Source organism: Panthera uncia, chromosome C2, assembly GCF_023721935.1.
Source record: "Panthera uncia isolate 11264 chromosome C2, Puncia_PCG_1.0, whole genome shotgun sequence".
Taxonomy (NCBI): Eukaryota; Metazoa; Chordata; class Mammalia; order Carnivora; family Felidae; genus Panthera; species Panthera uncia.
In genome coordinates this window covers 153,129,000-153,141,793 of record NC_064810.1, presented here as the reverse complement: position 1 = coordinate 153,141,793, position 12,794 = coordinate 153,129,000, and the positions used below count along the sequence as shown (strand labels likewise).

General features: G+C 42.2%; 1 protein-coding gene and 1 non-coding gene across 8 annotated transcripts in view; both read right to left on the bottom strand.

The window, feature by feature from the left end:
• The window catches only part of CNOT10 (CCR4-NOT transcription complex subunit 10), a 72,131-nt gene that overhangs the window by 52,023 nt on the left and 7,314 nt on the right, over nt 1-12,794 (bottom strand). For 2 of the 7 annotated variants that reach the window (XM_049629057.1, XM_049629061.1), the window contains exons 1-3: nt 10,428-10,770; nt 2,152-2,246; nt 1,057-1,218 (exon numbers count right to left, since the gene is read on the bottom strand). In XM_049629057.1, the coding sequence (XP_049485014.1) occupies nt 1,057-1,218; nt 2,152-2,246; nt 10,428-10,728 (558 nt within the window). In that variant the 5' untranslated portion in view covers nt 10,729-10,770. Of the gene's footprint in view, nt 1-1,056; nt 1,219-2,151; nt 2,247-10,427; nt 10,771-12,794 lie in introns of those variants that run through there. The other 5 variants (XM_049629056.1, XM_049629060.1, XM_049629059.1 and 2 more) reach the window with 4 other exon arrangements.
• On the bottom strand, nt 8,194-8,296 carry LOC125922220 (U6 spliceosomal RNA). Its single transcript, XR_007457644.1, has one exon. It is a non-coding gene; the product is annotated as a U6 spliceosomal RNA (small nuclear RNA).

The window sequence follows — 12,794 nt, the reverse complement described above, 5'->3', positions numbered from 1 at the left end:
TTTTTTAAGTTATCTCTATGCCCAACATGGGGCTTAAACTCACAACTCTGAGATCAAGATCGATGCAGCCAGTAAATTACTTCACTCCTGTAATCAGGAAGAGCCTGAACAGGTTACTTATTTCTAACAATACCATGTATAGGGTGATACTGTAGAGTATCTTTACTCCTAAAAAAAATTACAAAGAGCCTGGAGGGGTCACTTATTTCTAACTAGGTCACGTTTTAGGGATACTCTACTGTATAATGGTACCCAGGAACACAGGACAGGGGCTCAAAAAGGTCTCAAGACCTTGAAGCGGTTCAGAGGCACAGGCCCTAGAGTCAAAGAAGACTGGGTTCACGGAGCTGTTTTCCTTTAAGAGCTTTGTGTCTTTGGACAATTTACACCGGCTATCTGTACCTCAGCTTTCCCATCTGTAAAATGAGAAACATCATAGTGGCTGCTTTACAGGACTGCTGGAAAGAGTGAGATGCTGCATGCACAGTTCTCAGCAGGGCCCTGTTACATAGTAGGCAACAAACGTCTGCCACCCGACCCTACCATCATCGTCATCTTCGTTAGCCCTCTTGACTACCAAAGCTCTGACCCTGTGATGTGAGAGATGTTGCTGTTATGACCGATGACCAAGGCAAGCACCAAACCATATATAAATCAGAGTATCTTCTATTTAATGAATGAATCATCTCCTGATCCAAAATGCTAAAACAATCTCACATGATTATAATCAGATCTTTGCAGTCACAAGAAAGATCATCTCAGCAGCTAAGCTTCTTCATAGATTTCCACTTTAATTTTCCTTCCAAGTTCCAAAGCTCATTCAAATTTGGTAGATTAGTCTATTCTGTTCAAATTAGAAAATAAAATTACACAGCATACGTTTCATTTCCTGGAATAATAATTTTATACAAATAAAATTAATGCACATTGTTTTAGACACGTCAGAAGTTGTGCTGCCAATAACCGACAAGTCATATTAATTTTCCTTAAGTATTTTTACTTCACAATTCAGAGAATATCACAACATTTTTATAGCTAAATTCATTTGTGTGTCACCTGATTCTTCAGTTGGTTAAGTGTCTGTCTCAAACTGTCTGTTGTCATTTGGTTACTTTTAAAAAACTCAGCCACTGCTGTGTTCAAAATTATTTTATAATCATCTTTGTTCACTTCTTGTAGGCAGGCAAGGTGTTGCAGACAGGCATCATAATTTCCAGCCTAAAACAAACCAACAAAAAAACACACACACAGACACAATTACCTATTACCTTTAAAACTAAGACATTCATTTCCAAATACGTTTCATTCGTCTCTATTTGGAAAACTCTTTAAAAAGACAGATCTATTCCCCAAATATACTAATTAAAGTCACTGAATGAAACAATATTCATGTCAATTAAGAAACTGGGATATGTCAATTATATCTCAATAAAGCTAGAAATTATAGATATTTACTTCTCAAGACTCACACTCTAACACCACTATGTGTATAAGACATACATAGACACGTAAGTGTATCATATACCTATGTACATGTATAAAACCACATCTCTCTCTCTCTCTCTCTCTCTCACACACACACACACACACACACACACACACACACGTATATAGGTATATGTTGCTAGCATGGTAGAACAGCTGAGGCTAGCCCAAGAAAGGTAATATGATTTAATTTCTAATAAACATGCTCTGAATACCCAAGTATCAAATTCTTCTGCTTACATGTATGTAACCTAATAGTCAAATAAGGTTTTCTTTCATATCGTTTTAACATCAGAAAAGTTAAAGTTTTGACTTTGACTGGGGTTCCATTTTAAAGAACATTCAAGAAAGAGAACTGAACAAAGAAGTGAACTGAAAAGACTGACCCATATAATTACAAATCTAAGTTTAAAAGACTGAAAAAAAAATAACACTGTAAGAGTCAACACGTTTATGGAACACAAAAACTTGGGAATGGCTCAAATTACTCCCATTCCTTTTACCATATTTAAACTCCCAGTTTTTAAAAAATTTAAATAAAACCTACTCTCTAAACTTAATTCTTGAGTTATTACAGAACAAAAGTTATAAACTTAAAAATTCATTGTGAAAAGATTCATATTCGACAGATCCTAAAAACGGAAATCGAGAGAAACCACTGCTTACTGTGAAAGCCTGGAAAGCACTGGTGGACAACTCCTTCTCTTGATCGGTGATCCCAGAGGACTGACTTGTCCCTTCATGTTTCTCTGCTCCCTGATCTGCAAGCACACAAGTTTTGCAGTTCTTTAGAAATAAAGTTGTACAGTGAGTGTGCCCCTGGTTTTCTTCCTGTCTTCTTCCTAATGAAGTTGCTATAGTTAGGGCGCTCTCAATTACCATGACTTATTCGTGTTATAAGGAGTTGGAAGTCACTCCTCCAGAAACTTAAAGAAACCTTTCCCTTAGCCATGGTCTGGCACAATGAAAACCCACCACCACGTATGGAAGAATCACAGCTCTGTCCATCAGGACTGAGAATGTTGCGTTCACTCAAAACATAGTAGATCTGCCCCCCAGCAATCTATACCAAAGTCCCACATATTCAAGAAACTATGCCAGGCTCTGGAGACACAAGAAGATTATAAATGCATACACAATACCTTCAAAAAGGTTATAATCCAGCTGGAATATAATAACATTTAACAATTAGAAAACTACATTGCTAAGAACTCATAGTTAATTTCCAGGCCAAGAATGCTTTCATAGGCTTAGAAATCCAAAAGCCAACATTAACACATTTAAAAAGCTTCCTTGGCAGGGGACTGCGTGGCTCAGTCGGTTAAGCGTCCGACTTCAGCTCAGGTCATGATCTCGTGGTCCATGAGTTTGAGCCCGGCATTGGGCTCTGTGCTGACTGCTCAGAGCCTGGAGCCTGCTTCAGATTCTGTGTCTCTGTCTCTCTCTGCCTCTTCCCTGGTTGTGCTGTCTCTCAAAAATAAATTAACATTAAAAAGAATTTTTTTCGGGGCGCCTGGGTGGCGCAGTCGGTTAAGCGTCTGACTTCAGCCAGGTCACGATCTCGCGGTCCGTGAGTTCGAGCCCCACGTCAGGCTCTGGGCTGATGGCTCGGAGCCTGGAGCCTGTTTCCGATTCTGTGTCTCCCTCTCTCTCTGCCCCTCCCCCGTTCATACTCTGTCTCTCTCTGTCCCCAAAATAAATAAAAAACGTTGAAAAAAAAATTTTTTTTAAAAAAAAGAATTTTTTTCTTAAAGCTTCCTTAACATGGTTAAATATCTATATACAATCTTTTTTCCCAGAAGTTTATTTTATTAAATTTTAATTTAATTTATTTTTTAATGTTTATTTGGGGGAAGAGGAGCAAAGAGAGAGGAGGACAGAGGATCCGAAGTGGCTCTGCACGGACAGCAGCAAGCCGATGCAGGACTCGAACCCACGAACCATGAGATCCCGACCTGAGCAGAAGTTGGACACTCAACCAACTGAGCCACCCAGGCACCCCTAATTTTTGATAGAGAATGCAAGTGGGAAAGGAGGTCAGAGAGAAAGAGAGAATCCCAAGCAGGATCCACACTGAGCGCTGAGCCCAGCAGGGGGCTTGATCCCATGACCCTGGGATCATGACTTGAGTTGAAGTCAAGAGTTGGACGTTCAACCCACTGAACCACCCAGGTGCCCCAAGTATCCATATACATTCTAAGATTAATGATTCCTGCCCCACAATTTTGTATTTTCAAAATTAATTTTTTATTTGAAAACAGAATTCCAAAATAAGCGTAAAAATCTCTGCTAAATCAAGTCTAAAACTACTCCAGTTCACTACTCTTAACTGCTCTGACAAATGCTTCAAAAAAATACTTTTTAACGAAAGCATCATCGATCCCAACTTTGCATGATGCAGTCACATGGTCTCAGCTCTTCTTGTTCACCAGGGATCTGTCTCGACTAAGTCTCATCTATATATTGTGGCAGATGATTTTGGGGAGAGGGACTGGCAGAAATCATGCTTTTCCTTAGGATTTGGGGCCTTGATGTCAGAGAAGTAACAAGAAGCTAAACCATGAAATCACACTCTGGAGACAACAGAGTTTCCTCTGTAAAGTTACATAGCAGTAGCCATAAAACATAAAACATAAAACATAGCCATTCCACACTAAGAAACAAACCTGAGCTTTTGAAATTTTTTAAAGGAAAGAGGGGCGCCTGGGTGGCTCAGTCGGTTAAGCGTACGACTTCGGCTCAGGTCATGATCTCGCGGTCTGTGAGTTCGAGCCCCGCGTCAGGCTCTGTGCTGACGGCTCAGAGCCTGGAGCCTGTTTCAGATTCTGTGTCTTCCTCTTTCTCTGACCCTCCCCCATTCATGCTCTGTCTCTCTCTGTCTCAAAAATAAATAAACATTAAAAAAAATTAAAAAAAAAAAAATAAAGGAAAGAACTGGCAACAAAGTTATAAAAGTTAATAGGAATAAATACTTCCAGGTAACCACATCTACAGAGCCAAAAAAAAAAAAAAAAAATCAGCATCTAGTACATCAAGGGACCATAAAGAATGTTAAATCCTTTAACTCCATGTTTGAACAGATTTCAAAATCTTTCAGCCCTTTTCACATTTATTCGATGCCATAATAATAATTAAGCACTGGGAATGGGAACGGCAGGAAGGGGAGGAAAGTGACAGTGCCTTGAAAGCTACAGCAAACTGTAATGCTGATTATTTTAACTTCATTTAATCTCAAATCAATCACAACATTTCTTGCTTTGCCCTGAGGTACTGAACTCAAAATACAACTTGTACTTAATAAAGATCAGTCTTTAGGGGTGCCTGGGTGGCTCAGTCGGTTAAGCATCCGACTTCGGCTGTCACGATCTCACGGTCCACGGGTTCGAGCCCCGCATCGGGCTCTGTGGTGACAGCTCAGAGCCTGGAGCCTGCTTCAGATTCTGTGTCTCCCTCTCTGTCTGCCCCTTCCCTGCTTGTGCTCTGTCTCTCTGTCTCAAAAATAAACAAACATTAAAAAAAAAAGATAGGGGCGCCTGGGTGGCTCAGTCAGTTAAGCGTCCGACTTCGGCTCAGGTCACGATCTCGCGGTATGTGAGTTCGAGCCCCGCGTCGGGCTCTGTGCTGACTGCTCAGAGCCTGGGGCCTGTTTCAGATTCTGTGTCTTCCTCTCTCTCTGACCCTCCCCCGTTCATGCTCTGTCTCTCTCTGTCTCAAAAATAAATAAACGCTAAAAAAAAAAAAATTAAAAAAAAAAAAGATAAAGATCAGTCTTTAGAAACGGTCTTTTACTATTTGAAAATTTTCCCACTTAGAAAACTTTCTTTTGATTTAAAAAACTAACAAACAAACAAACAAAAAACACCAGGGTACCTGGGTGCCTCAATCGGGTAAGTGTCTGACTTTGGCTCAGGTCATGACCTCACAGTTCCTGGGTTAGACCACCGCCTTGGGCTCTGTGCTCAGAGTCTGGAGCCTCCTTCAGTTCTGTCTCCCTCTCTCTCTGCCCCTTCCCCACTCACACACACTCTCTCTCTCAAAATAACATTAAAAATTTTTTTTTAAAAAAAGGACATTCTCCTACATAACCTACTAAAATGGTCACACTAAGAAAAGTAACAATAAATCAATAATATCATCTAACAATTTCCCTGATTGTTCTAAGAAATATCTTATCACTGTATTTTTCCCTCCCAATCCGGGTATCAATCAAGGCTCACATATTTCCCTTCAATAGCTTCTGTTTCTCTTACTCCAGAGTACTTCCTGACCTTCTGCTGCTCCTCAAGTCACCACTTGTTTTAAAGTCTAAGCTGGGGCACCTGCGTGGCTCAGCCGCTTAAGCCTCCAGCTCTTGGTTTTGGCTCAGGCCATCATCTCATGGTTAGTAAGATGAAGCCAAGCTGACAGCACGGAGCCCGCGTGGGATTCTCTCTCTCCTTCTCTCTCTGCCCCTCCCCCTGCTCATGTGCTGTCTCAAAATAGAGAAAGAAAGAAAGAAACTTAAAAAAAAAAAATAAAGAGTCTAAGATAGTTACCTTGTAGAATGTTCCATATTCTGGGTTTATCTGATTGTTTCCTCATGCATTTAGTCTAACATTTATGGCAAGAATATTATATATGGGATAATAAATATCAGTCATTTTTAACATTAATTTTCTTAAGAGACAGACAATGGTGGGGGGCAAAGGGAGGTAGGTAGGGAGAATCTTAAGCAGGGCCCACACCCCAGAGCAGAGCCTGAGAGAATGGGGTGGGGGGTGGGGGGTGGGCAGAGGGAGGGAGGGAAAATCTTAAGCAGGGCCCACACCCCAGAGCAGAGCCTGACGAGGGCTCCATCTCACAAGCATGAGATCACAACCGGAGCGGAAGTCAAGAGTCGGACACTTAAGCAACTGAGCCACCCACGTGCCCCAACATTTTAATTTTAAAAAATCTGCCTTTTGTTTTAAAAAGGTGACTTTTAGGTTTCAATCATCTCCCAAAGAATATTCTGGCTTTTTCAGTTTTACTCACCGACAAAAGCCCCACGCACCATTAACGGAATACCAACGGAAAGTAATAGGACCACTGCATAAATAGGACGCATGGGCTGCAAACGCAGGTACGTGAGGGTGATGCCATTGTTGATGACTCAGAATAAAAAATTCTTTAGACTATCAGAGTCTCACAATATTTGAATTTATTTACACAAGAGTTTTTTTCAGATAGAATTGTTGCTCCAGCCTGGAATCTAAAGACCTCCAAAGCTTGAACCGAGGTAAAAAACGGAGATAAGAAAGCCCTTTTCGGAGTTATTGGGAGGCTTCACCGAGAATATACGTGAAGCGGTGAGAATGTATCCGGCAGAGTAGGTCCCCCTATGTGGCATGGTGGTGCAGACTTGATTGTTCCAACACACAGATGGGACCCGGGAGCACGGGGAGGTACAGCCAATACCTGGAACTGAAGTAAGAAGACCGGAACTCTCGTGCCACTTCTGAAATTACACAGTTGATACACAAGTGGAACTGGGGCAAATATCGGTTTTCCTAGTTACTAAAGAGCATCTGTCTTAGATGGCTTTTAGGGTGCCCTCCAACTCAGAAATTCAGTAACCCCAAACAAGCTTCTATAAAGCAGTGGATACGTTTGTTCACAAAGCAACACGATCCAACTCAAGTAGCAATGGAAGACAAATCTCCAAGTGGGGAGGTAGGGCCGATCATCTTGTCCCCCAGATTTACTACTCAATCATTCCTACAAACACTACCCTCGCCATCACCGCAAGCTTCCCAGAAGACATTGTTCATTCCTTAACCCTGACCGTGAAGAAACGCACGACACTCGCCCGAGAGTCTTTTTTTTTTTTTTTTTAACTGTGACAGTACGGCTTGAAGATAATAAATTCAGGCCATACATCCAATTAATAAATAGCTGAGAGACCATAAGGGTCAAGCATCATTCTAAGTGCAAGGGATCGACACATGAACCACACAGACAGGGCTCCCGCACTTGTGAAACTCAGAGGTTCCTTGCGGAGATAAGATGCAAATCCGGGATTCCGGGTGTGACTAACGCCATGGCAGTAACAAGGGCTGTGAGAGGGCACAGAGATGGCAAGTGAGGTCGGACCTAACTCAGAAGTCAGGTATGGGAAGTCCTGAGGAAACAGGGCTCCAATGTAAACTGCGTGCGGCTTTGAAACAACCACCACTCCTTCCGGCCCCTGCTAAACCAAGTTCTAGCTTGAGATACTATCTGCGTCTCCATTCTATACCATTCTATACCACCCGCGACGTCTCCGTAATCGTAACAATAAAGCTAACACGCTCTGAGGGCTCACCAGGTGTTAGGCATGAAAGCACCTCAAATAGGGTAACTCATTTAATCTTCAAAGCAAGCTCTCAGGAGGGGCTTCTTTCTGGGTGTGTAAGGAGTCATTAAACTATGTACATTCATGATGTGGGCGTTTTTTTTTGTTTTTTTTTCAACGTTTTTTATTTATTTTTGGGACAGAGAGAGACAGAGCATGAACGGGGGAGGGGCAGAGAGAGAGGGAGACACAGAATCGGAAACAGGCTCCAGGCTCCGAGCCATCAGCCCAGAGCCTGACGCGGGGCTCGAACTCACGGACCGCGAGATCGTGACCTGGCTGAAGTCGGACGCTTAACCGACTGCGCCACCCAGGTGCCCCTTGGGCGTTTTTTTTTAACATTCCAAACACAGTACAGAAATACAAGATGCTTCGTGAATTTGCATGTCCTCCTGCACGGGGGTGGTGCTAATCTCTGCACTGTTCCTGTTTTAGTATATGTGCTGCCGAAGCAAACACAATGTGGGCATTTTTGAAACTATCTAAAAAACCTATATTCCAGGAGCGTTCCAAAGAACCAGTCCTGCACAGAGCTGACTCTGGGAGCCCTGGCCTGGTACATCCTGGCCGTCAGTAAAGATTCCCAACTGCCCTCTCTCAAGAGGGCAACACGGTGCAACGAAAACTGTACAACCCTTGGAATCAGTCACATCTTCGGTCGGCCTCCCCTTGGCCACCTAACTCTCTGCTTACAGATGCTAAGTAAGTACTGGCTCTCTCCCCTTCCTTCTGGCAAAACAACCAACAATTCTGGCAGTTTCAAAAACAGATATATATATATATATTCTGCGTTCTAAACATACAATTAACAGTGAAAACAGCTTTAGCATGACTTGATTATGGGACAGCCCTTAGATCACCGTCAAATCCCCGGTAGACTGCCCACTCTTGAGAATCGCCACTTAACATCAAGAACAAAACACAACCTGTGCTAAGTGAACTTATCGAAGACTTAGATCTGCCCTACAACAACAAAAAAAAGTATTCTGGTATCTGGGTCTTTCAGAAGTGTTACTTCTGATACAGATAGCAGACAAAGGGCGCCTGGCTTGCTCAGTAGGGACAGCACGCAGCTCTGGATCCCAGCGCCGTGAGTCTGGGCCCGACAATGGGTGTTGAGACTACTTACATGAAACTTAAAAAATTATATAAAATGAAACAGGAAAAAAAGTTAGCAGATAAATTAACATTTCACTTCTACTTCAGCATACAGATAAATAAGAATTGAGTCCTTATAGGGGGGAGGAAAGCTGACAGTTTATTGGAGAAAAGTTTAAAAGGACATCATTAAACAGTTTTTTCTTTAGAAAGCCAATAACAATGAGTTATTGTTAACCCAACTGTTTACACAATCCATCTGTTTTGCAAAATTTTCAGGTGCACAAGAACAGTAAGGAGCCTTTACTTTTAACTGTGTAAAAATGGGACCCAGGATTTCAAAGCTCCAGAAAGAATGAGTTTAGATTAAAGCAGAACACTATACCGCATATGTATCTGTCATAAAATTTTAACAATGAATACAAAACTTTAAAAACGTTTAGGAAAACCAGAGTGTTTAATTTAAAACATTTATCTTCCCTCCCAAGGAAATGCATTAAATTTAGACCAAATGTCAAAATGTCTTAGTTTGCCATCGAGTTCTCCCCGCAGCTCCTTCTAAAATGTGTGCTCTCGGGGCACCTGGGTGGCTCAGTCAGCTAAGCGTCTGACACTGAGCTCAGAGGACAGCTGAGACGGAGCCCCGCGCCGGGCTCTATGCTGGCAGCGCTAAGCCTGCTTGGGATTCTCTCTCTCCCGCTCTCTCTGCCCCTCCGCCGCTCACACATGCACGTCTTCTCTCTCAAAATAAATAAATGAACTTTTAAGAAATAAAAAAATCATAAAAAATAAGGTACACCGTCTCTAGGTTACTTTAGTTTTTTTTAAGTTTATTCATTCATTCTGAGAGAGACTGAGAGAGCACACAAGCTGGAGAAGGGTAGAGGGAGAGAATCCCAAGCAGGCTTGGTCCTCCACACTGAGCCGGTCGAGGGGCTCGATCCCACGAACCCTGAGATCACGAACTGAGCCGAAATCAAGAGTCGGATGCTTAACCGACTGAGCCACCCAGGCATCCCTCTAGGTTACATTCTTTGACAGGCCCAACTGTCAAAAAGTGATTTATGAATACTGCAAAGCAAGGGGAAATACCCAACAAGTCACCAACGCACTGAAGAGTTTAGGCTTCTACTCTGCATCATTACCCTCTAGGAACTATAAAAGTCTCCTATAATCTTCCTGAGAAAGAGAAGCCAGCTTTAAGATAAATAAACTAGACTCTAAGGCTTACAAGAGAGTCTGAAATTCCAATTTCTACAGACGTTTTGGAGAACAGAGCTCAAGAAATAGCCTTTTACCAGTTAACCATTATTTTATCTGCATTTTAACTTCAAGATATAACTGTGAAACAAAAACACTCCAATGGGATTACTATTTTTGTTTTCCTTGTTATCTTTCTCTACTTTTCAAGTTTCCTATAAGGCATGGGTGTTATTTTTGTAGTCAGGTTTTTAAAACCTAGATTATTTATTTGTGACTGCGGAGTTCTTACCAGAAAGAGTCTGCACATAATTCCACAATATGTCTTTATTTGTCCAAAAGTAGTCTCCGTTGCCGATTGTAAGAGAAAATGGCCCTTCATCCTTAAACCTGACTTTCCTTCTACTCTGGCCTAATGAACATGGCTGAGCTTCTAGGCGTACAGGGCTCTTAGGCACACAAACCCGGACACCCTTTAAGCCAACAGGCTTCATTTTGAACCAAACAATTGCCTTTAGGTCTGAACTAAGTCGAAAAGAAACACACTGCTTTTTCAAAACTGAAAAGTCAGTTAACTGAACGCACAGATACATTCCAATACAGAATGTTAACAACTCCAATCTGACTGCAGGAGGTTCTTCCACACAAGCTACCTTTTCAAAATATAGCTCAATGATTTTCAAGAAAGGACATTTTTTCCTAAGGAAAAAATAATGTTAAGGCCTAAGGAAACCCACTGGTACACTCAGAAAATAGTGCTGATTCCTTTGTGAAGGCAAGTTTTAAAAAAGAAGGACGCCATCCGAAAGAAAAATAATTCACGTCTGCCAAGGTCACCATAAAGTTCACACACCCTATGTGGTTTCCTATCACTTGGACAAGCGTCTCTGATTTATCAAAACCCTATATATAACAGCTGATTAGTATACAGCTCAGAGAAACACTATGTGACCAGCACTGCCTCAGACTTGAGCACTCTGTCCAGCACTTCAGAAATAAAGGAAGAGAATATCAACAATCAGTAACAACATGCTTTGGGGAAGACAGACAAAGCAGATCTCTACCACTGCTGAGTATCTTGGTTTTTATTTTTAATGTTTTTTAATGTTTATTATTTATTTTTTTAACGTGTATTTATTTTTGAGACAGACAGAGACAGAGCATGAATGGGGGAGGGTCAGAGAGAGAGGGAGACACAGAATCCGAAACCGGCTCCAGGCTCTGAGCTGCCAGCACAGAGCCCGACGCGGGGCGTGAACTCACGAACCTCGAGATCATGACCTGAGCCGAAGTCGGACGCTCAACCGACTTAGCCACCCAGGCGCCCCTAATGTTTATTATTTTTGAGAGAGAGAGAGAGAGAGAGAGAGAGACAGAGTGTGAGTGGGGGAAGGGCAGAGAGAGAGGGAGACACAGAATCCAAAGCAGACTCCAGGCTCTGAGCTGTCAGCACAAAGCCTGAAGCAGGGCTCAAACTCACAAACTGTAAGATCATGACCTGAGCCGAAGTCCGATGCTCAACCGACTGAGCCACCCAGGCGCCCCAAGATTTATTTTTTAAGTAATCTCTGCACCCAACCTGGGACTCGAACTCACAACCCCAAGATCAAGAGCTGCATACTCCACTGAATGAGCCAGCCAGATGCCCCTGCTGAGGAGTATGTTTTTATTTTTGTATCTGAGACTAGTATTTATTTATTTGCTTGTTTTTTTTTTTTAATCTTCATTTATTTTTGAGAGAGAGACAGAGTATGAGTAGGGGAGGGGCAGAGAGAAAGAGGGAGACACGGACTCGGAAACAGGCTCCAGGTTCTGAGCTGTCAGCACAGAGCCTGACGTGGGGATCGAACTCACAAACCAGAGATCCTGACCTAAGCCGAAGTCAGACGCTCAACCGCTGAGCCACCCAGGTACCCCTTTATTTGCTTATTTTTGAGAGTAGTTTTTATATACAGAAAAGAGACCGTTTTTTAAATATTAATACTTGATTTATTAATGTTACAAATTCAGAAAGTGTAGATTTTCCTCAAACTTTTATATTCAACTTAGACTTTTCAAGATTTTATTTTTTATAATATTTTAAAGTTTATTTATTTTGAAAGAGAGCGAAAGCGCGTGCGCGAGCAGGGGAGGGGCACAGAGAGAATCCCAAGCCGACTCTGCAGGGCCAGCACAGAGCCTGACACGGGGCTCAAACTCATGAAACTGTGAGATCATGACCTGAGCTGAAATCAAGACTTGGACGTTTAACTGACTAAACCACCCAGGTGCCCTTAAGATTTTATTTTTAGGGGCGCCTGGGTGGCTCAGTCGGTTTAGCTGTCCGACTTCGGCTCAGGTCATGATCTCGCGGTTTGTGGGTTCAAGCCCCGCGTCCGGCTCTGTGTTAACAGCTCAGAGCCTGGAGCCTGCTTCGGATTCTGTGTCTCCCTCTCTCTCTGCCCCTCCTCCGCTTGTATTCTGTCTCTCTCTCAAAAATGAATAAATGTAAAAACAAAATTTTTTTAAAAATTAAAGAAAAAAAAGATTTTATTTTTAAGTCATCTCTGTACCAACGTGGGGCTCAAAGTCACGATTGGAGATCAAGAGTCTCATGCTCCTCTGAGTGAGCCAGCCAGGAGTCCCTTAGACGTTCTATTTGGAGTTCTAATTTTAAAGG